Source organism: Frieseomelitta varia, unplaced genomic scaffold, assembly GCF_011392965.1.
Source record: "Frieseomelitta varia isolate USP_RPSP 00005682 unplaced genomic scaffold, Fvar_1.2 scaffold_134, whole genome shotgun sequence".
In the NCBI taxonomy this organism is placed as follows: domain Eukaryota; kingdom Metazoa; phylum Arthropoda; class Insecta; order Hymenoptera; family Apidae; genus Frieseomelitta; species Frieseomelitta varia.
The window spans coordinates 132,387-157,855 of NW_025109017.1; the positions used below are offsets into that span (position 1 = coordinate 132,387).

Sequence of the window (25,469 nt, forward strand, 5' to 3'; positions counted from 1 at the left end):
ATAACTTTTCAAATCAAAAGCTCCCCCTTGTATGATAAAATTATTCTTGTTTCTTTTACTTTGACGTGTCCGATGGAAGTTGTACGCTTTAATCATCGGTTGTTCCACCGTTGTTCATCTGTTTTGCACGAGACAAAACCCACTTCCTGAGAAACCGACGTTTCGTCCATTTTTCCTCTTCTTCTCGTTGGAGAATTTTTTCGTATATTAGTAAATTAATTCTCTCAATTTCGTCGATTTATTTTTATATAATTATCTTATTATATCATATAATTATTAATATAATTATTATATTCTTTTTCCAATTAACTCTCAAACACAATGAGATGCAAAGCAAGTTAAATAACTTTTCAAATCAAAAGCTCCCCCTTGTATGATAAAATTATTCTTGTTTCTTTTACTTTGACATGCCCGATGGGAGTTGTACGTTTTAATCATCGGTTGTTCCACTGTTGTTCATCTGTTTTGCACGAGACGCATTAATAATGCATTAATTGCCGTGTAACGTAATATACACTCTCGGAATGAAAATATCCCCGGTCGGTGTGTTTATACCTATCGGACGAGTCCGCACGTGCGACGATTTGCGCCTGATTAATAATACAGGCCGGCGACAATTCACGAGATTTCTTCTCTACACCGGGAGAGAAAAAAAATCGCCGAACACGTGGAAAGAATCTTCGAAATTACGCGCCGAAGACGTCGAATTAATTTGTCAGGCACACCGAGACCATCATTCACCGGCTGCCATACGTGATACATGCGTATTTTGCTAGCGCATGTCGCCCAACAAAACTGCGAACGTTTTTTTTTTTTCTACAGATGTGATTTATGAACAAGTCCCTGGCAAACTTCGTAGTGAAGAATATATCCGTGTCATGGTCCGGACTTCGTGTTTCTCGGACTTTTTGGCTTTCGTTTCGTCCTTCTTTTCCCTTCTCCTCCCCTCTTCTTCCTCTTTCTCTCTTCTTCTCTCTTTCTCTCTTTTTTTTTTTTTTAAAGCAAAATATTAAGCAACCGGCTTCGATGATTGTAATCGATTTGTTCACTGTTTGTTCACTGTCGGAAGTAATAAACGGCGGCAGTGTGCCTCGTCGTAGACGCTAATCGCGCGGGCAAACGCGCAGCAGTACGATTTTCATGCCGACTTATGATGGCCATACTCTTTCTCCGACTTTCGAAATTTCCCCGAGACGAATTCTTCCCTGTAATTTTTTCGTTCGTCGCGAAAATAATGCTTAACTATTAACACGTTAACTGCCACGTTGGTTCCTAGAAATCGGCGGTTAACTTCTGCTTTAACCCTCTCAGCGCCGATAATAACGATATATCGTTGTTATGAATGAATCAGTACAGGTATAGTGTGTCATAGAACAATTATGTATTTGTCTTTTGAAAGACAAACAGTGGCTGTTTATTTCTTTAATGAGTTCTTTTGGAGAGGTTGTAATTTTCAGCACTCAGTTTCAAAATGAAACTTTCATTTTATTTCTCCTAAACTAAAATGTATTAGTTTTTCCTCAACTAAAATGCATTTCAGGATTACTTTTTTCGTCTGTTAAGCTACCGCGTCGGTTCGAGTCTTAATTAAAAGATATTAACTATGTTGAATTGAAAATATAACATTTCGTTGAAACGTTAAAATTAGACGTTAAATAGAAGATATGACATTTCGTTTAAATATCAAAATTATTAGACATTAAATAGAAAAATGTAACATTTCATTAAAAATTAACTACGTAACTTGTTCAAACAATTTAAACAAAGATGCTCAGGTTATAATTATTCAGTAACAACTACTTTTACAGTTAGTAACAACGAATTTTAATAAATTCTCGAGAAATTTAGATCATTTTGCAATTATTGCTTTATTTAGTTGAAAAGTATGTATGTATGTATTTATTATAATGTACGTATAATTTGTTACAATTCATTGCTTTATTTAGTTAATAAAATATCTACGTATTAAATATAAAATAATTTAAAATCTATTCATTTAATATCTACGTATTGAATATAAACTAACTCAAAATGTATTCAGTTTGAATAAAATTGTTGAAATGTTAAATTTCTCAACAATCGAACAATAGTTGCAAACAATGGAATTAGCCGCACGTGTCTGGTATCGGTACCAATCTTCTTGGTGCCAATTCGCAGAATTACACCACCCCTCATAAGCGTCCGCTTTCGGTCCCAAACTGTGGACGCTTAACCTCTTGCGCGTCGAGAATTTTTTTGCTCCAAAAATTGTAATATTTTCTCAGCTTTAAGTATATTATTCGCGTAAAACAAAATGGACAAAGCAAATAATAAATTTATTACTTCTGAATAATTTCTATCCAGCGATATCGTACCGACGAGTTCGAAAAGAAAAGCGACGAATTATTGTGTACGGTTTGGCCACTCGTTATGGTCCGCAGTCAGTTGCTGGTGGTTAACTGGACGACTGCTGTTTTACCAGTTCTACATTGTTCGACACTCGAGTAGAACGAAGCATACACGTTCCTGCACACGTCTAATTCAATTGCCAAAGAGCCTTATTTATTTACAAGAGAAATCACGTGTTTATTAATTCCCGGCACTTGTTCTCTGAACAAATTTATCGGCTCTGCGAGGCGAGATGGACCCCGTGCGCCCTACGTTATTAACGATGGTTGGTCAGTGTTTGTTTAACGCCGACGATACGAAACGAGAAAGAGAGAGAGAGATAGAGTGCAATTTCCCATTTACGGCCCATCGCCGTCCGAAGGGAATCACGCGAAAGGATTGAACGCGAGGAGGCGAGGGAGGGAGAGAGGAAGAAGGAGACAGCGATTGTAATTTATGCCGAAGTTAGCGAGCAACTTCGATGACTTTGTAAAATATTACTGATCCCCGTTTCGGAGATCTTATCTGGTTCCGACACCGCGCTCCGTTTCGTCCGGAACGCCTTCTTTCTCTCCTCTCCTTCGTCTTCCTCGCCTACTCTTCTCGTGGAAGGCTGGCGCCTGTAAAGAGGGTCGTGCGTCACGCCGGGAGAGAAAGAGATCCACTGCAACGATTTTGCTCTTCGAAGTTGCTCCCCGGACGATCGACACCGAGGGAATACCGTATAAACATGTTGTGTGTTTGTTAATAGAACTTGTGTGTGTTTTAATGAGAACGCGCGCGCCATTTCTCTGGAAAAAGGAAATATTCCTTTCTGCAAATAATTTCCCACATTTTACTTCGAAAGTACACTTAAAATACTATTACTCGATCGATTAATAGCGTGTCCAATCTCCGTCACTGTTGATTCAAGTTTATATTTGCTGTCTCCTTCAGATTGAAACCATAATTCCTGTAACTCGATATTATAATTCGTGTAACTCGATATTATAATTCGAAGAATTAAATAGATGATACTACAAGATGATAAAATTAAGTTAAAACACCTTCTTCTCCAAGGATCTTCTCCGAAATCGGAGGAAAAACGAACGAGTGTCTCTGAGAGAGACGTTTTCGTAGTTTTCATAGTTTACCAAATTGATTTTGACTTTTAAATTCGTGACACCCCCATACAGCGACGAGACAAAGTTCACTAGGACCTAGAACCTTCAGTTGTATTCACGAAAAGGCAAGTTTGCGAAATATCCACTATACGAAACGCTACGATTGTGTTTTTCGCATACGTACGAAAAAAATACGACGCCAAGTTTCACGAAGGGGGGATAAGAAAAAAAGGAAAAAAGAAAAAAAAAGGGGGGGGATGCAAAGGTTCCAGAGGGGATCGAGTTCGAATGGCGAAAGTAGGCAACAAATTGAGGGAAAGGTAGTAAAACAGTTTCTTGTCGCGTGGTTATCGATATGCACGCGGTGTTCCAGGTGTGGGTGCCGAAGGGGGTGGTCGAGAGAACAGTGGGTTCAGATGCACGCCACCGAGGACACTTTTGTTTCGTACTTTAGTGTCACGCTGTCCCATCCATCGCGTTTTACATCAGATATGGGTAGCTGGGCCAGAGCCTATCTCTGCTAGATGAGATGGCGTGTGTCCATCTCGGGGGCCCTCTCTTTCCGGGAACCCCGCGGAGCAAAGGAGATCTCGCAGTAGCCAACCTTATCTGCCCGGCCGATCGTGTTCCGCCGTTTCTCTTATTTCGCGAGAGGCTTCGTTACGTAGCGCTATCCCGGTGTATGTGGGTGCCCGGTTCCCTGCACGCGTACTATACCTGCTCTCTTGCTGCTGTTCCCTTCTACGAAGTCATCACCCAGCCGAGATCATTACCTAGAATTTACTAAATACCTTGTTTCCCTAATTAGATCGTCGCGTGTGCCTACGTTGTATGCGCGACGTGAGTTAACCAACTTGCGCTTGCAACTGATTGCGGACCGTAACGAGTGACCAAACCGTATACAATAATTTCTTTTTCAAAGCTCGTCGCTATGATATCACTACAGAGGATAGAAATTATTGAGAAGTAGTAAATTTATTATTTGTTTTGTCTGGGTTATACTTAAATATACTTAAAACTGAGGGCGTATTGCAATTTTTGGGACAAAAAGATCCTCGACGTGCGCAAGAGGTTAACCAACTTGCGCTGGCAACTAATTGCGGACCATAACGAGTGACCAACTGTATACAATAATTCGCCGCTTTCTTTTTTGAACTGGTCGTTATGATATCACTGGAGGATAGAAATTATTGAGAAGCAATACATTTATTGTTTGTTCTGTCTATTTTGTTTTACTTAAATATACTTAAAACTGAGAGAATATTGCAATTTTGGGACAAAAAAATTCTCGACGCAAGTGGTACATCATTCTAGCTGGCCTCGTTTTAACAGCTCTACGTTAATATTTTTTTCTTTTTTTCTTAACCCTTTGTACTCGGGGATTATTTCAACTCGACAACGACAAGTATAGTTTGTCACGAAAATTTAGGATAACCTTTCGGTTGAAGAAATAATGTTATTGAGAAAAATTTATAAAATTTTATACTTGCGATTTTCAACAGTGTGATGTCATTTAAAACAGTTTCCGGAATGAAACCACACGCCAGCTGTTGAAGGTGTTTTTTTCGTGTAACTAGGAAAAGCGAGAATACTTTCGTTTTCGAAAATTGCCAAAAGAATGTCGAAAAATTTTTCTCACGATTGAATCCACCGTGGTCTTGAAGACTAACAAAGTCTCTTCTTTACAACGACCTCTTAAAACTTGTATGATTTCTTCTCGCCAACTTTAAACATTAGAATTTTTTTGAATTTTTCGAACTCCGAGGTTCGTTGGTCAAGGTTCGTTGAAAAATACCTCGAAATAAACTTTTACTCGAAACATTTCTTTCTATGATCAATAATTTACGCAATGATACGCAAAAATTCTCTACGCACACTCTAATTAATTCTGGCCACTTGACAGAGTGGCTCAACAATGTTAAATTCGTCCAGTGAGAACGGATCTCGATAATGATCACGGGCATGTAGGATCTTCGTCCCTTTAACGTCGAAGTCACCGCCATTCCAAGCTGGGTGACATTCATTTAAACAATGCTCTCCACGCGCTTTGCGTTCGATCGTTACGGGAACATAATGACATCGGCTGTACCGGCTGCTTTAACACAAACGCAGTTCCGAGCAATGGGGGAAAACCGCAAACGTTCCGTAAGGAGTTTCTCCTAGACGAACGACTTATCGTTTGAGGAACAACGCACCCACAATGCAACGGTGTACTCTCCTTTTGTCTCCGAGCTCCTTTGGTCTCCATCTTCTGATTCGCGTTCCTTATAACCGGCGCCGCTATATCCGGCGCAGAATGCAGCGCCCGTTTGAATTGTAGCGACGATACGCGTATACTGGTGGTGTATAGAGCGGGAGACAATCTGATACAGAGAAAGAGAGAGAAAGAGAGAGAATGGGGAAGAAAAGAACGTTCGTGAATTCGGTAGTTTGGATGCCCTGCGATCCTCGGCCACTGGCTTTATGCTTCTGGTACATAAATTTCTTTCGAATGGCGCGCGTCGCCTCTTCTACCTGCCCCCTCCCTCCCAACTGAGACTGTTCTCTTCCTTTTCACCCTCTTGTTTCTCCGCCCGACTTGATCTTTCCACCCTCAATTAATTCTCTTCTCCCCTCTTGGGTGGGTGATCGTCGGTGTCGCGTCGACGAAACGAACATGCAAAGAGATTTATATATTCCCCCTTGCCACCACCGGTTGGCTGTTGTCCTCGACGATCGTTTCGTCTCGACACGATCGGAGGTAAACGGGTGAAACCTGTATCGTAAACGTCCGCGTGTAATAAATCGAGAAAATTGGCATGACAATCGCGCGCGAAACGATCGAGCGGATTATTTCGGCGTGTAATTTCGTTGATCGAGTGGATGCTCGTCGGCCTTCAGAGAAACTGAACATCTTTTGGCAAACGCGAATCGTTGATGTTACCAAAGAGGATGACAGAAATGGGCGTGTATTTGGGGATGATTGGTGCGGTGCCACGAGCGCGAAGATCTGAAAGGATCTATAAGATCTGCTCGCGCGACCGCGGCCGGGAAGAAAGGCGGAGTCGTCTCGGGCCGGGAAACAAACATTTGTTTAAACGATCCCGACAACCATCACCTGGTCGTTAATCTTGTTCCTCCCCGGCCCGTTGATAATGCATAATGTATCGCTCACCCCTCTGTTTGTGGCTGGAACGATCAACCGATCTCTGAGCCGGCGTATCCGTCGGTAAAAGAGGCGAGCCGCGGTCGGTAAAGTAACGCCTGCGAGCGTTACGTCTCTGCGAGGATTAGAGGAGTGTAGATTATAGGTTAGGTTACCGAATTCTCGTCCGTTGTAATTGATTCCTTCGGTCAGTTTCTCGATGAAAATTTACGACCGTCAGCTGCTTGGATTTACGTCCGTTAGCCGCTTGCCAATAATAGATTTCCTTTTCGTAATGTCGTAATTTATTCGTCCAGCGGGATCTCGGACCTTCGAATGTTGATTTAACGTTGAGCACCGGCCATTATTGATTATTATCGTTTATGGTGGATCGGCGGATTGATTATTTTATGATTTGGCTCATTGATTCGAAACAATAATAATAAATATTCAAGCAATAATAAGTTATTGTTGTTGTTTATTGCTCATTGATTCGAAACAGAATAAATAGCCAAATAATAATAAACGTTATTAGTACAGTAGCAATGTTAAGCAGTCTTTTTTCAATTATTTGTGAAACGATATATAATGATCGATACTTGAAATTGTTACAGCTTCGTAAAAGAAAATCACATGACAATCTACTTGGTCTCATTTTAAAGCGTATGGTTTCTACTTTGACCTGATCCTAAGATGTTTTTACATCACGTAGCGGGTGGCGATGTGAATGTAAGAGTACGTTTATTCTCGAAACATCCCTGGAAAATTTTTTTCATGGTCTTGGTTCATGGTTTTGGCCATGATCTTGAAAATTGAGGTTTTCTCTTTACAACGACTTCTTAAACTTTGCTTTACGACTTTCCTTTTTTCTTCTTTTGCCATTTTATTGAATTTCGGGTTATTATTAGGATGATGAAGTATTAGGATTTCTTGAATTTTTTTTTTTCATCGATCAAAATTCAATGAAATGAAAAAGTACAACAAGTTCATAGAGGTGAAACTTCAGTCTTCAAGAGATTTAGTCGTAAGTAAAATTTTTATACAAATACGTGTGAATTTTTCCATTCGTTGCACAACGTTGAAATATCTTGAGAAGAATTCAGGGCAGTCAAAATAAAATTTTCACATTTTAAAAATGAAACCAAATATACTATTGCATGATTTCTTTTTACGAACAGTTTAAAGTCTAAAGACAATTCTTCAATTTAAATTGAGTAACTGACTTGACTGAACAATTTATATTTGCCAGAATAATGGCGGATAATGAATGATATATTACAATTATAAAATCTTTTATAGAGAAAATCTAAACGTCCTACAAAACGCTACATATTTTTTCTTTCTATTCTACGCGATAAGATGTTAAAATTACACGTGTGTGCGTTCAGTTTTGCTCGTCATCATTCGCGAAACGAAAATTTCTCAATTCCCCGGCATAAGTCACTTCTCGAAAGAGGAATTAAAAAAAAAAAAAATTTGGTAGCCTCCCAGCAGTATTTAGGTTTGTCGGTCGGTTGCCATTTGTCGTCGTGTAGGAGAGAAGACCGCCGGAGACAACGAGAAACAAATTCGAGGAACAAATTCGTAAGACAGCGAACGTGAAGGATCGCGAACCTTGGCTCGTTCGTCTCCGGAGAGGAGGCTAGAGAAGAGAAGAGAAGTGCGGCGAGGAGAGGAGAGAAGAGCGCCGGGGACCCCCCGAAGTGTACGGGACCGCCCCGAAAATATTTTTAATTTTATTACCAGCCTGTAATATGGAAATTCTCCTGGTCGCGGTTATCAGGTGTGAATTGAATTATAGCGATTGCCGACGTGGTCCTATTATTTATGCCCAACGAGGAACACGTTCTCAGCGGCTGAGAACGCTGCTGCGATATCTCGCTTTCACGATATCTCTGGTGATAGGGAACAACGCACGGTGTCTAATGGCAGTCTATAAAGTTTCGTGTCCAGCCGATACTAATACGTTAGCTATCGTGCGTACTATATATATATATATATATATATATATATATATATATGTAGAATGGCAAAGATACACTGCCGTATCAAGATGTACAAGGTCTGTAATTAATTTCTAAACGCTTGTACCTTGTCCTTTATACGATCGAATAAAACTGTCCTTGTCGATGGGAAACTGAAAAATTTGAAACCGTGACCACCGAGCGATGTAATGCTACGTTTTACGGGAAATAATGGAGACTTTCGTTCTCTTCTCCTTTGAGAGAATCTTCCTTCGCAATCGGGGAAAAGTCGTAACGATTTCTCGAGGCGGAGAATGCATAGCGCGCCTTTTAATCGCCTATCCAGAAGACTATCAGTCGCGCGGGATCTGTTGAAAGGAGGAGAGATCGGAGAACAACGGAGGGCCCCTTTTAGAAAAAGTCTCCCACTGCTACCGGTACCATTACTGCCCGGACGAATTGGAAGAATCATGGTTTTTCCTGTTTCTTCCATCTATGCCGACAGAGAATCAATTTTCAGATTTCTAAACTTGGGTATACTGGTTTTCCCGGCATAACTTTGCCAGTAGATTCTACGAGTGAAAATGAGAAAAAGACTGTCATATAAACACAAATTGATTTCCAAAATTGAATGAAGAATTTTTGAGCATATGTTTGTACGACATTTTTCTTTTTTGTTTTCTTATTTTCACTCGTGAAAATCTACTGCTACAAAATTACGTCGGAGAAAATAGGGACACTTTGTATAAATACCACGCTGCTATTATACTATTAATCCAGCGATTGATACTAGTACCGATTCATTTGGCACGGTAAATTTTTCGACAATCGGCTGTTAATCTCTTGCGCTGGAATGACGTGCCACGCACATCGAGAACTTTTTGTCCCAAAATTGCAATATTCTGTTTTAAGTATATTTAAGTATATATAATAAAATAGGCAAAACAAATAATAAATTTATTCTCAATAATTTCTATCCAGCGATATCATACCGACGAGTTCAAAAAGAAAGCGACGAATTATTGTGTACGGTTCGGTCACTCGTTATGGTCCGCAAGAGGTTAATCGTGATATTATTATCTAGTGTTTACATTTATTTACTATTTAATATTTACACACTAATTGTTAGTATTTACTAATACTATTTACTAATAATATTTAGTATTTACTAATACTTACTAGTACTATTTACTAATACTATTAATTAATAGTACTAGTACTATTATTATACTATTAATTAATAGTAATAGTACTATAGTTACTAGTACTATTTACTAACTAGTATAATATTTAGTATTTACTAATACTTACTAATACTATTTACTAATAATATTTAGTATTTACTAATACTTACTAGTATTTACTACACTAATTGTTAGTATTTACTATTTAGTATTTACAGTATTTTAACCGATCACTTTCCCTCGCACAACATATTTTGCACATTAATCTCTTGCGCCGGAATGACGTGTCACGCACGTCGAGAATTTTTTGTCCCAAAATTGCAATATTCTCTCAGTTTTAAGTATATTTAAGTAAAACAAAATAGGCAAAATAGATAATAAATTTATTACTTCTCAATAATTTCTATCCAGCGATATCATAACAACGAATTCAAAAAGAAAGCGACGATTTATTGTATACGGTTTGGTCACTCGTTATGGTCCGCAATCAGTTGCAAGCGCAAGTGGTTAATCGACAGCTGTCGATATATTTTGGTTTCCTTCGCGGAATTCCTGCGATAATTAGCCACGCGATGCAGGTGGTGAATCAATCTTCGAACGGTCCCTCGCAAAGTCGTTTCAACCCCCGAAAAATCACACCCACTGTGCGCAAACGATCTAGGAAAGATTAATGGATCCGGAAGGTTTCATCCTTCATTCGACGCCGATGAATCGACTGGAAGCTAAACTGAATATTACCAAGTCTAGTGGTTTTTAGAAATTCGAAGTCCCATTGGAATTCTCGACTTCGATGAACTCGACTTCGCAGAAAACAAAAATCGAATGGCATAAAACTATCGATTGGTACCAATTCGAGACGATGTTTACTAGCGTGATTACAATAGTTCGTGCAAGTTGGAAATTGTTTCCCTCGTTGGCAGTAATCGAGATGTCGCAAAGCAAAGCATATACTTAATATACTTTAATACACTACACTTAATGTACTTGATATTCTATATTTTAATATACTGTATTTAATATATTTAATATACTATAATGTACTGTCCGTTTCGAACACCGAGGGCAATGTAATCGGCAGAGATGATTCAAGGATTCGAAATATACTTTAAAACACTATATTCGAAATATATTATATTTGAAGATACTTAATATACTTTAATATACTATATACTATAACATACTATTTAGTATACTATATACTATAACATACTATTTAGTATACTATATACTATAATATACTATTCATTTTAAATATCAAGGATAATATAATCGGTGGAGATGATGCGAAATATACTATACTTAATATACTTAATATGCTTTAATATACTTAATATACTTAATATACTATACTTAATATACTTAATATACTATTTATTTCGAACACCGAGGATAGTATAATCATCGGAAATGATTCGAAAATTCGAAATATACTTATTATACTTTATATACTTTAATATACTATACTTACAAGTATATTTTAATTAGTATATTTTAATATACTGTACTTAATATACTTGATATACTTCAATATACTATACTTAATATACTTGATATACTTTAATATACTATACTTAATATACTTGATATACTTTAATTTACTATACTTAATATACTCGATATACTTTAATATACTATACTTAATATACTCGATGTACTTTAATATACTATACTTAATACACTATAATACATTGTTCGTTTCCAACACCGAGGACAATATAATCGGCCGAGATGATTCGAGGATGCGAAATATACTTAATACACTTAATATATTTCAATATAATACACTTAATGTACTTTCGTGTACAATGAACACCGAGGACAGCACAAATCGGCGAATATGATTCGAAGATTCGATAGGAGGGGGTGCCACTCGCGACACGTCCCTCTGTTGTACGCACTTTGTCTCTCTCCAGTTGAAAGTGACCCCATTTCAAATCGCCGCGAATCTCCTGCCAAACGAGGAAGTAAGTGGACACAGATAACGTCGCGTTATATATCAGCTGGCGGCAGCCATACAGCAGTCTATATGGAGTTCCTCTACGATTCTATACAAGAGTGTATAACCCCTCGTCCTCACATCAGCGAAATGTTCTTCTCTAGACGCGTTCCCCGCGACGTTTGCTTCCTGTCCGCGACGGGAGATCGTCCGAACCCTTTTTTTCTTTACAACGCTCTGACGATCGTCGTCGATCTCACTCAGTCGTGCAAAGTGTTCAAGTTCTGGTGAAATCGAGTTCCTCCTCGAGCAAACGTCAAATCCATCCCGGCCGCGGTGGTCGTTACCCACGCTTGATCACGATCTAGAGGGAGTTGTGGTAACCCAGTAACATGCAGAGCATCGATGTGTCTCTTTACGAGGTCGGTTATATTTGTTTCGTCGTTTATAGCGCGTTCGAAGATATTTGTATGTATCCGGATGAAAGCGCTTCCCATAAATGTTAAGAATCTCTTGCCTTTCGTCTTCTTTTATCGCTTTTATCGTCCCCTCCAATCCATCGACAATTCTGTCTGCTATATGGATCTTTATTGTGAATTTATCTACCTAAGAAATAAGTAAGTTCCAAGGCTCATTCTGTAGGCGATGATCCCTCGTAAAGGAACGAGAAGCAAATGTAGAGGGAAATCTTTCGACGTGGGGCTTCGTTTTCAAACAGATCTGAACAAGTCCGAACGTTTGAATTTAGTTGAGGATGTAATAATTGGCATTTAGTCTACGTGTAGACTGTCGAGAACGCGGGGTAAAATTTAAAGCTTCGTTTTCAAAAAAAATAAACTTTGAATATGTCTCGTTAGAAATTAGGTAAATTCTTAAATAGCCGTTGATTCTCTCGAACATTCTTACATTTTTGCACGTGTAACCACCTTCTGTCAATTATTCTGTTCTGTTGTGTGTCTAGAATTAACCTTAAATCTCGAGCTAATACATAAACTTCTAAGAGCTACTATAGTATAATACAATATAGTGCAATAAATAGTTTTTTTGCTCAAAGGAAATAGTATCGATTCAATGTTATCTGAAGAACCCGCACCTTACGAGTTCCAGAGTTAATTAACTTTAAAGTCTACGTGATAAATCTTCACTAAAAAAGAAGCTTCAAAGACTCAAAAAATTTTGCTCTACATCTCTGTTCTTATTTTCTTTTCCTTTCGCGAAGAATCATCCCCTGCTTATATGTACACGTAACATGCACGCTGTACAGGAGTTCGCTATAAATTTCACTGGGTCCTGACAGCGACGGAGAACGAGAATGCGTAAATGATGAACGTTTACCTTTATCAAGTGTCTCAACAAGTGGATAAATTTGACCGGACGTAGCCAAGAGCTCTCGAACAAGAAAGTGAGAGAGACGTGCGACGTGTAGGCGTCAAGCAACGGTAGATATTGCTAGATATTTATTGGGAATATTTATGAGGGGTGCGCTTTCATGCTTTTCGGCCGAGTGGGCCGTAACACACTTCCAAGGCTCCTTGCCCTGTCGTCCAAAAACTCGAGGCGGCGGCGTAACTTCAACGGAACTGCCGTGAGAAATTTTTTTACGGGCAGAGAATGGCGAAACGCGTGTCCACGAATTCTCGAAGTCGCGAAGAAATCTCCTTTTTTCCTTTTCTTTCCTTTATCAAGAAATGAATCAATGTGCACAGGGAAAGAAAAGTTTGTCCGTGGCTGTCATAGATAAATTCTACATCTTCGATTGGAAAGAACCTGCGGCAAAATTGATCTTGACCTTGACCTTTCGAGGTTAAATTTTTTTTTTCTTGCATTGTATTTTACTGTAATTTATCAACTGGTGGTAAAACTTTTCCAAGGAACCATAGGTCGCAACTTGACAGTTCTTTTGAAAAATGGCAGAAAAGTTTCTTCATCTGCGTCCTAACAGCGACTTTATGGTTCTGGTTTCACAAACACTTGATTTATCACAGTTGTAGCATCAGTGTGAGTCGGAATAATCAAATGATACAACTAACTGTTAACATTATTCGAAATGTAAAAACATTACGTAATATAGACGTCCACGCGTCCGGAAACATAAAGTCGCTGTTAGGACGCAGATGGAGAAACTTTTTTGCCATTTTTCAAGAGAACTATCAAGTTGCGATCTATGGTTCTTTGGAAAAATTTTACCTTCGTGACGAGTAGAATACAATGCATACAAACTTTTGACCTTTTTGAAACTCAAGGTCAAGGTCAATCTTGCGACAGATTCTTTGCATGTATTTCCATCAAATCGAAGGTGTAGAATTCATCTATGATAGCCACGAACAAACTTTTCTTTCTTTCTTTCTTTCTTTCTTTCTTTCTTTCTTTCCTGTACAGTTATGTTCTTGACACGACTACAGACGAGTCGTTATTTCGATGAGTGTAAAACGTCTGTCTTGAAAATATCAATTCCAAATGCCTATTTTCTGTTCTTCCAAGTACCTATTTACTTCGAAACCAGGCGCGTGTTGGAGAAAAAAAAAAATCTAAATTTCAACATGAAATGTAATTACATTTCAAGATTCAAATTCTTTATATTCAGATAATTTAATTTCATTTCATAATTTTATTATGTTATTTATTATTATAATTATTTCATTGACGTTATATTTTATTATAGATTTAATATTAAATAAATTTTTAAATTTATCATTATTAAAAAATCATACGATTGAAATTATTTGAACTTTAATATCAATATTTATTTCATTAATAATTTGTTATCCTTCATTAAAAATTTTATATTTTATTGATGAAATATTTAATTTTTCAATTAAAGCAATTGGTCATCAATGATAGTGATCTTATGAATATCCAGAATTTGATAATTATGAAATTAATTGTTGTATAAGTAATTATTTAAATACAAATCAATTTCGATTATTAGAAACAGATAATCGATTAATTATTCCATTTAAAATTTCATTACGATTAATTGAGATAATTATAATTAAAATAATCTAAAATTATAAAGAAATTCGCCGTTGATCCGGCGCGGATAGACGAATTGGCTGCTAAATGACAGAAAGCAGCAACGATCCGATAATGTACAAAATCGAAATGCACGTATTAGGCCCCGAATTGGAACAAATTTCTACAATAAATTGATGGAAACTTCGGCAATAAATTGAAACGAATGGAAATAAATTTCCACGATACGCAATCGCGCGTATTCCGCTTGTCCTCTCGCTCGTATGCATCGACACGTGCATTTCGACATTCTGCGATTGTGGACAGCCAAGGGGAGCTAAGTAAGTTGAAGTAGCGAATAGAGAAGATTAAAAAGGAAAGGGAAGTATTCGCGAAGAGGAGCGAGTGTGCCGCACGAGCTCGCGCGGACCGCCGCGAAGGCTTACAATGGAGGCGCAGCTCGTCGGTCGATAATCCTGATTTAGTCGCGGTCGTATATTAGACTAAGGATCGTGAAATTGAATGGCGGAATCAGCAGAGAGACCGCGACCCTGCTTTCAACCAGGAGAGGAAGCTCGGCCGTACCGCGCGAAAAATAAACTACCCCTTCAAAGACGCGGTCAGGGTTAGTAAATATCGCAGATGGGCTCCACAGCTTCAATTCCTCCTCCTCTCTCCCTCTCTCTCTCTCTCTCTCGCGCGCGCGCTCTTATCTTTCTATTTTCTCTCAACCTGTTTGCTACCTTTCGCGTCACTCTGCTTCGTCCCGTGGAATAATCACGAACTCTCTTCTTTAACGAAATTAAAATCTTTGTTAATTTGAAGGAAACATTTGCAATCTTGTGGAAACATGAAACATTTGAATTTCTAACTCGATTGATTCCTCGAACTGATGATGGATAAATGTGAATCGTGTACAATCACTTTTATTAATATTAAGATATTGTGGTGTTTAAACTTATGTAATTTCGTTAAATCGTCTAGCAGGCGATTCACTCTTTTCATTTTCTTCGCGAAAATGCTATAAATTGTTCGTAAGAATATTGAACAATTTTTTTTCACGAATTGAATTTACAATAAATTTGAAGATTGAAGTCTTCTCTTCGCAATGACGCCCTAAAACTTGACGTTTCTTTTTTCATCGTTTTATCGAACTTTGAATATTAAACTTAAACGACGGAAAATTCAAGAAATCGCAACGTTTTATCGTCGTTATATTCGTTCAATGAAATGCTTAAAAAAAAAAAAAAAAAAAAACGAATCGCGAGTAAACAGAAAGCTTCAGTCTTCAAACGTAAACTTTTCGTCATAACAAACATTTTTCAATATTTTTACATAGTATTTTCGAGAAGAGGAGTGTCTTCAATTTCAGGATGTAAAAACACCTTAAAATTAATCGAATTGAAAAAGTAAACGCTTCGAAAAGTAATCCGACCTTGTTTCACGAAATTGTTTCGACAACATGTTTAACATTTTATTTAATATCCGATTAACACGTTCGAGGCGGTGTGTCAGTCCCCGCAGGCCGACACTTCATTATTCTGATAAATACACTTGATTTCCATCAATATAAAACATACACGCCGAAAAGATATAATTTTATACAACATAAAAAATGCACGGCTGTTCCTCGAACGTGTTAAACGTTCAAAATTGTAAAGCAAGGGTTTATATACGTGACACTTGTCGATGCAAAGGCTACGATAGGATCACTTGCGCGTCAATAAGTGAAACGTGGAGTTAACTACGACGGTAATAGGTTTCACAGTTAGTTAACAATGGATTATTATGCCTGGATACGAAAGCCGGTTATTAATGCGACCGATACTCATTCCGCACTCATCCGTAGATACGATCTCTCCGCCCAGTCAATTGGATCGCGGAGTCTAAACCCGTAATTAGCATTAAGCCCACCCATAGCGAGTGCGATGCCACGGCCCGGGCCCAGCCAAAACTTTCAATTTACGCGCTCTTGGCTCTTGGGTTATCCACGCTATCCAAACTATGCGAGATAGACGCGAGCCGTGTGTTTACTTTCCATTTTTTTTTTTTTAGTTTGCCGGTCTTATTTTGTCGTTTCGCGTCGTCTATTTTTCCGTGTATAATCACGATCCCTCTCAACAAGATACAGCGAAGAACACACGATGACAGTGAAAAATGATTGATAATTCAGTCCGAGACAATTTCGCGGAGAAAGAACGAAAATCATGCAACGATCGATTTATTTTTTTTTTTTTTGATATCGTTTCGAAGTCTCTACTTTGACAATCAACTTTTGAGAATAAGTTTAGGGGATAGATTTCTCGAAAATTGTCAAGGTTCAAACACGTGTAGAAACGTTACAAGATTCTTTTTTTAATTAGATTCAACCGGTCATTTTGAAGATTGAACTCTCCCCTTTACAACGAGCTCTTAAAACTTTTTGTACGATTTTTTTTTTTCACTTTATTAATTTCACTTTGTTATTTTTTTTTTTTTTCATTTTATTAATGTCAGAAAAAAAATCTAAGAATTTTTTAAGAAATCCTAACATTTCGTCATTTGTTCTAATGTTCGAAGTTCAATAAAATGGTACAGCGAGTTTTAAGGGAAAAAAATTTTTTAACGCTTCTACGCGCATTTGAATTTTTACGATTTTCGAGAGTAGTATTCTCACCCACTACGTGAATAAAATCATTTAAAAAAAAAAAAAAAAAAACGAACTCACGACTGTAGAATGAGACCAGGTTGATCTTTCACATCATCGAAGTTTAAATTATCGACAATTTTCCATTTATATTTGTTGCGCGAAGATACAACTCTAACGCCACCATCGATGACGATTATTAATTGCACGCATCCTTTTCTTTTTTTTGTTTCAGGCGGTAAGCAACAATTTAGAGCCGAAAAAACGGTAAGTTGGCTGCACATTAAACATATGCAAAGATTCATGTTGCATGTTGCGAGCGAAAAGCTGAATTCATCATCGGCGTGGGCCAATCCCCCGGTATAAATCTGTCGAGGCGCGTAAGGTGTTCGTTAATGGCTTCTAAATCGATTAGCCCTCGAATAAATTCCGGGTTTTTTTTTTTTTTTTAATAACTTTCGAACACTGAGCGGCGCGGTTGTTTATTTATGAGAAATACTTAGTCGAGACAAGCGGCCCCCGTGTCATCGTCCATGCGTACGAGGGCTTCGGAGGGTTTGATATATCGAAAGGGATGGTGAAACTATTCCGACCGACACCCCCGCTTAATTCCGGCCCTTTTGCCTCGGACCCCAGATTCTTTGTTCCCCTAATATATCATCGCGTTGTCCGGATCGCGCTCTTGAAAAACATTTCTCTCGTAACGCCGGTCATCGTGACAGTCGGCGGATTTTTTCTTTTCTTTTCCCTTTTTGTCTTCTTTGTGGAATGGGATGAAGTTGTCCATCCATCTACCATACCGACAGAAGTTTAACCTCTTGCGCTGGAACGACGTGCCACGCACGTCGAGAATTTTTTTGCCTCAAAAATTGCAATATTTTCTCAGTTTTAAGTAAGATAAAACAAATAAATAAATTTATTACTACATGACAATAATTTCTATCCAGTGATATCGTACCGACGAGTTCAAAAAGAAAGCGACGAATTCTTGTATACGGTTTGGTCACTCGTTATGGTCCGCAATCAGTTGGTTAACCACTTGCGCTGGAATGCCACGCACGTCGAGAATTTTTTGTCCCAAAATTGCAATATTCTGTTTTAAGTATATTTAAGTAAAATAAAATAGGCAAAACAAATAATAAATTTATTCTCAATAATTTCTATCCAGCGATATCGTACCGATGAGTTCAAAAAAAAAAGCGACGAATTCTTGTGTACGGTGGTTTGGTCACTCGTTATGGTCCGCAATCAGTTGGTTAACCACTTGCGCTGGAATGCCACGCACGTCGAGAATTTTTTGTCCCAAAATTGCAATATTCTGTTTTAAGTATATTTAAGTAAAATAAAATAGGCAAATCAAATAATAAATTTATTCACAATAATTTCTATCCAGCGATATCGTACCGATGAGTTCAAGAAAAAAGCGACGAATTCTTGTGTACGGTGGTTTGGTTGGTCACTCGTTATGGTCCTCAATCAGTTGCAAGCACAAGTGGTTTTAACCTTTCAATGCCACGCACGTCTAGAATTTTTTGTCCCAAAAGTTGCAATATTCCCTCAGTTTTAAGTATATTTAAGTATAACCCAGGCAAAACAAATAATAACTTTATTACTTCTCAATAATTTCTATCCAGTGATATAACGATCAGTTCAAAAATAGAGCGACGAATTGCTGTATACGGTTCGGTCACTCGTTATGGTCCGCAATCAGTTGCCAGCGCAAGAGGTTAACAGTAATCAGTATAAACAGGGCGCCATATTTCACAGAAATGTGTGTAACGCTTATATAACATGGTACATTATGTCACAATCGCGTATTTGTCGTTGCAGGTTTACAGTTTCGGTGCTGGTTCAAGCGTTTCCGCGCATCAAGTGCATCATCGATTTGACAAATACGGATCGTTACTATGACGAAAAGGTAAGCCGTGTAGACGTAAATTCGCATACACGTAGCAACGACGTCCATAAAAAATGCTACATCACGTTCATCGATCCGTGTATTCTTATCCTTTGGTAATTGAAACCGAAAAATTCCTTTCCTTTCTTCCCTGCGCCAGCGATCCTTAACTGCGTTCCTTGATCGAGCAGATATTCGAGAACGTGGCTCCTTTACACGGTCTCGTCTTGTCTTTGTCTATCTGTCATTTCTCTTTCTTTCTTTCTTTCTTTCTTTCTTTGGCTCGTTTGTTCGCACGCCTTTGCTTTCCTTTTCTCTTTCTTTTTCTTTTTCGCTTTACCCTTTGTTCCTTTTCACGAGAGACTAACGTTACATCTGTGTCAGCCCTGTCCGTCCGGGCTTTATTCGGCATTTTAAAACTGAAAATTAGTCGAGCGAGAAGTCCGGGGCCAATTTGTACCAAGGATCAAGGACTAATGAACTTATTATTGGATTTTTGAAATAGCTGACATCTCGATCACCGAACTGGATCTGTGTTCACGCACAGCGGGGCTGTATTTTCTTTTTTTAGGTCATCCCTGTCACAACTTAAGATCGATCAATTATGTTAATAAGTCTCTCTTTCCCTTTTTCCTTTCCCTCTGTCGTGGACAGTTGCTACGCGTCTGTGATGGAAAATATTTTTGAAACGCCACGACGCTTTTGGCGTCGGTAATTATAAAGCAGAGACGGTTTGGTGTCTTCTAATTAGAGCGCATTATAAATAATGATACTCTTCTCTCTGGCATCCTTAATTCTTAACCCGTGTATGACGTCGTTTGAAAGGAAAAGATTCGCTGATGGGAAATTAAACAATCGCGTGTCAAAATTGGAAAAGGAATTAAATTAAGATTCTATGTCATTTGTAGTAAATGTAAGTAATTTTAGTGTTAGAATTGCAGCTTGTAATCGTTTTGTAAATGTAGAAGAGTGAAAAGACACTTTGGTAAAACAGCTCCTGCTTTTTTATTTTAGTTTTATGAGATTGTGATATGTTCGTTCACCAATCAAACATAAATAGCTGGACTACTTTACCATAAAAGTGATTGTCGTTCTCTCGCGGTTTCCTAAAATAACTGTATGTATTCATTATGGGTATTAATACTAGAAGAAACAAATTCTTGAGTTTTAATTACACTCTGTAGAATTTGTTTAAACAACACTTCGAGGGGATTTTATACGTATAATTTCACACGTGATTAACAATTTTTTCGTTTATTTTTGTTAATCATTTTGTTACAGGAATTCACAAACTCCGGCATCAAGTATGAAAAAATCATGGTTCGTGGGCGGGAAGTTCCCTCTGTGGACGTGATGAACAAGTAAGTGCAGTAAAACTTTCTTTCATTTTTCTTTTTTCAACAAACACGTGTGACATAAATTATATAAATTCTTTGCTTTTTAATTTCGGGAAGAGTTCATTACTAAAACATGATCGACGCTTGATTTACATCACACGTAAATCATGCTCAGACAATCGATCTTGCACTTTTAAATGGTAGAAAGTTATTTCAGAAAAAAGAGCCAAAAAAAAAAAAAAAAAGCGTAAAAATTATGATTATCGTTTCGCCAGTATTTTCGGTTTACTAATTTAGGTTGTAAAAATGCTCACTACACAGCGAGTCATGTTACAGTGTTCAGGAATTTGTCGAGCACGGGGAAATGAATTTAATTTCAGAAAGTAAATTTCCTAATGTTTTTCTTCTTTCTCCTTCGTATTGTCATTATGAAACATTTCCAAATTATCCAATCTATTGTATCAATCACAGGTATATATATATATACACGTATTTTGAAAGATACTTTACAAAAATGAAATGATGAAAATTACCAGCTTCTTTGAAACCGAATGGACTATTAGGCTACGTTTTAATACAGACGGAAAAAATTCTCAAGTGTGAACGTGTGTTGCAACGTCACAGGCCATTGACACGATTTCGACCCCGAAATTCTCTGGCAGTAGGTCAGCGAACGACCGATCGGAACCGTGGAGTTTCTCGGTTTCTTTCGATCGTTCGTCCAAAGCCTCCGACTCCGATTCGTTTAATTCGGAGATAGAATGGTGATTCACATCGTCCGTTGATAGTCAAAGAGAACGAATGAACACAGTCGACGATCACCTCGTCGCATCCAAACAGCTATCCAGAGACAGGCATATAGCTGTTTGTGTCTTTTTTCCTATGATTATTACCGACTACTGACTATCGCGTCCTTGGTACATCAAAATTGCAAATCGAATACTTAAAATCTCCTCCTGCTCAGACAGTATTATGCAAGAGGAAATTGTGCGCGAGCTAAATGCTAGTTAGGCGCCACTAAGGCATTCATTTCAAACATTCTCGTTGCTCCGAGAGCTGTACATAGGGGATATATAGCCAACAAAGATCACGTTTCACTGTATTCATTATCACGTTGACGGTATGCGGACTCAGATTCCTTAAGCGCGCCTCGAATCGTGTTCCGTGAGGATTGTCCGCGTCGCGCGACAATGCACGTGTGGGTGTGTTGACTCTTCAGCAACGGCGTCTTTATTCGTCGAGGACATCGAACATAGGTTTCCACGTGTTCCCGGCGTTGTGTTGTTACAACAATGCTCGTATATCCCGCGGCCACAGAGAAGTACTCCGGCGATGTTCCGAAAGTTCGTGAAGACACGGAGAAAGAAGGCAATCGAATTCTCTCTCAGACACAGTGAACGTTTCTTTTTAACGAGCGATTTTCGTTCGAAAGGTCAATTTTAGATAACCTGCAATTCGGAATTCTTGTCAATTAATTGCTCCGGTCTTCTTTTTTTTATTTAAAGAATGGAGGAGGAAAGGAACGGGAGGCAAAACGAGAATGTTATTATTTTAAATGATATTTAAGATAATAATATTTAATTTTAATATTTAATGTTTATATTTTAAATAATATTTAAGATAATATTAAGATAATAATTTAAGATAATAGTGAAAATTGGGAGAAAAGACTTATACTTTTAAGAAAAGAATATACTTCAAAGAATATAGAAAATAGATTATAGAATATAAAATATACTTCAAAGAATATAGAAAATAGATTATAGAATATAAAATATACTTCAAAGAATATAGAAAATAGATTATAGAATATAAAATATACTTCAAAGAATATAGAAAATAGATTATAGAATATAAAATATACTTCAAAGAATATAGAAAATAGATTATAGAATATAAAATATAGAAAATACTTTATATGAAATATATTAGTTAATATAAAAATTATTATTAAAAAAATATAATTAAAGAATTAATATAAATATAACATATAATATTAATATATATTAATAAAAGAATATAATTAAATAATTAATATAAATATAATATATAATATTAATAAAAAAATATAAAAATATATAGAAATATAATATATAATATTAAAAAAATATAAAAATATATAGAAATATAATATATAATATTAATAAAAAAATATAAAAATATATAGAAATATAATATATAATATTAATAAAAAAATATAAAAATATATAAAAATATAATATATGATATTAATAAAAAAATATAAAAATAAAAAAAAGTAAAAATAGTGCAGGTAGAAAATTAATGAGTAACCAAGTTAAAGACGACTTTGCTAAATATCGGGACGCTTGGATACATTGGAGTGTTCAAATGCTTCAGTGACATGCCATAGTGAATTTTTATGGGTGTGCGTTATACTTGTGAAACGAGTAGCGAAGGCGAAAAAGGTAGATAGCGGCGAATTTACGTAATGAAGCGATCGGCCCGGGTGGTCCTAAGCGCGAGACACGCGTTTCTCGACATCTTGGCAGTGCTGCCAACGTGGAGGAAATTTTCGAGTTGCCGCGAGTCGAATTAACGATACCGGAAGTACGAGGCAACGCTCTCGGTATTATGCATGCGCGAGAGGCAACGTAAAGCATCTTTTACTACCCGCAATCGCTTCCCGAAACGTCGCCTCTTTCGTCTTTGTGCCAACACTGTCACAAGCGTTTCGTTTCACGCGATGCGTGTCAAAATATTTGAGATGGAGGCTCCCCATCGGAATTCTTCCGAGAAAGTCGCCATTTTGATTTCCGTTTTCATTCCCAATTAATCAGTTGTCTCGATTTTAAGTATTGAAACATTTAAAACGAAAAGTCTCTACCTATATAAATACAATTGCTACGTATCTACTAATGATTTAACTACGAAATGAAAATATATGTAATAAAATAGACTTCAGTTCGAAATATTCTAACATATAATCAAATAAAATAGGAGAAAAAAAAAAACAATGTTTAATGTGATTTGTACGAGTGCATATATTCAGACTTGTTAAAAAATGATGTATACATTTTAGATAGACACAAGATCTTTTTCTTTTTGTAAATTTGTAACAAATTTTATAATATGTACTTTATAACATATAAAAAATATGTTATATGTTATAAAATATACATAAAATATATATATTTTGTCTGAAAGTATTTCTTCAATATCTCTCCTATCATTTTTCATGTAAACAAATAAGCGTAAATAGAAAAGAGGGTGTACAGCCCTAAATTGAATTGAAATGACGTTAAATGCGATTTTGGATGCAATGCCAAATGTTGTAATGCATTCTCTCTCGTGACACTGAAAATTGGGTGAAGCAACAGAAACGAGGACGCGTTGTTTGCTGGTATAATCGAGCAAATGTGGTCCTAATTGAAAAACAGTTAAGAGTATTTACCGAGTATTTCTACAATCATTCCGTGTTGGGAACACGGTCATACAAATAGCAATGAACCGTTTGCTTATCTACCATCACGAGATCCATGCATTAAATATGTTTAAACACACAGGAAATTTCTCTTTCTAGTTTGCTACCAGGTCTGTCTATCCATGCTTTTCGCACGAGCAATTCGAGACGCGTGTGCGTGCTTTATTTAAATTTAATTCGCCCGAAATCTACAACACGTTCGCGAGAAGGGAATAGACAGTTTCGTTCTTGAATTGATTGACATCCTCTTCGCGATTACTCGTCGTCGATTACGATTTATTTAGAGAAAACTCCGTTTTCAATTCCGTGTCGTCGTCGTCGTCATCCCTAAATCTGAAAGTTCCATGCAAACGTTAGTTTCACACGAAAGTCGAATTACACGAGATATGTCGACTATTTTCATTCTGCTGGAAATTATAATTATGGCGTATTACTCGTAAGCATTTGCCGCAAGGTGTCATTCTGGCTATTCTGGGTAAATGCTGTCTTACTGGCGGTGTTCTCGCGCGAGGTCGAAACGAGGTCGGCGGTAGAATTCTTCTTCGACGTTGAATTTCGGGCGTTCGGAAGGTAGACGAAGGGAGAGGGCATGGTATTGTTTCGCGCATAAGTTCTACGTAACGAGATTTATTTATCAAGCAACTGAATCGCCTGTTTTACGTAATAAAACTAACTTACGGGATTCGTCTAACTCTGGGCTGATGTCCTCTTCCTCTAACGATATCACGGTATCAACTGCCAACAACGATTTTAATTGCTTACTATTTCACCGAGCCAATAAACATGTACGTGTAGGTGTCTCTGACAGTTGGAGTATTAAAGGCTAATCATTTTCATTTTTTGAAAATACGAAGAAGCTTTGTGAACAAACATTGTTTAGTTGTTAGAGGTAGTTATAATATGGCACTGATAGTTCTTTTGTAGCTAGTAGAATTTAGAAGAGCTTACTTCTTTAAACGTAGCTATTTATTTATTTATTTTTTTAATACGTATGCAACTTTTTATCCTGCGTATCGAAAAATTAATAGTTGAAAAATTAAAGTTTAAAATTTAAAAAGATTAAAATTTATAATAGCTTGATTACAATGTTTTGACTTTGATTTTAGAAAATCTATCTGCCTAAAGAGGACCTCGACTTTCTGTTCGCCGTTGTACGATAAATTTCACAAAATTGAGATTAAAATGTCTCCTAAACTAATAAACTTTCCGCTACACACGGATCGATTTTATAAAAAAAAAAAAGATTTTATAGGCAAAAAAAACAATTTTTATAGAAAACATCGAACTGCCTCAATGAATGGAAAAAAAATGTGTTGTTCCACCTAAAAAAAAACGTGAAGGTCCAACTCACATTATCTTTTAAAATTTTAAACTTTGATTTCAATTATTCAATTTTTCGATACACAGGATGAAAAGTTGCATATGTATTGAAAAAAAAATAAATAAAAAAATGTGTTGTTCCACCTAAAAAAAAAATGAAGGTCCAACTCACATTATTACCCCCCTGTATACTTAACAACTCCTTTTCATATACGTT

General features: G+C 37.0%; 1 protein-coding gene across 3 annotated transcripts in view; it reads left to right on the plus strand.

Annotated features, from left to right (window-relative positions):
* LOC122530190 (probable tyrosine-protein phosphatase F54C8.4) overlaps positions 1 to 25,469 on the plus strand; it is a 47,671-nt gene that overhangs the window by 5,416 nt on the left and 16,786 nt on the right. For all 3 annotated transcript variants that reach the window (XM_043656957.1, XM_043656952.1, XM_043656942.1), the window contains exons 3-5: positions 17,492 to 17,523; positions 19,087 to 19,174; positions 20,435 to 20,514. In XM_043656957.1, the coding sequence (XP_043512892.1) occupies positions 17,492 to 17,523; positions 19,087 to 19,174; positions 20,435 to 20,514 (200 nt within the window). The remainder of the gene's footprint in view (positions 1 to 17,491; positions 17,524 to 19,086; positions 19,175 to 20,434; positions 20,515 to 25,469) is intronic.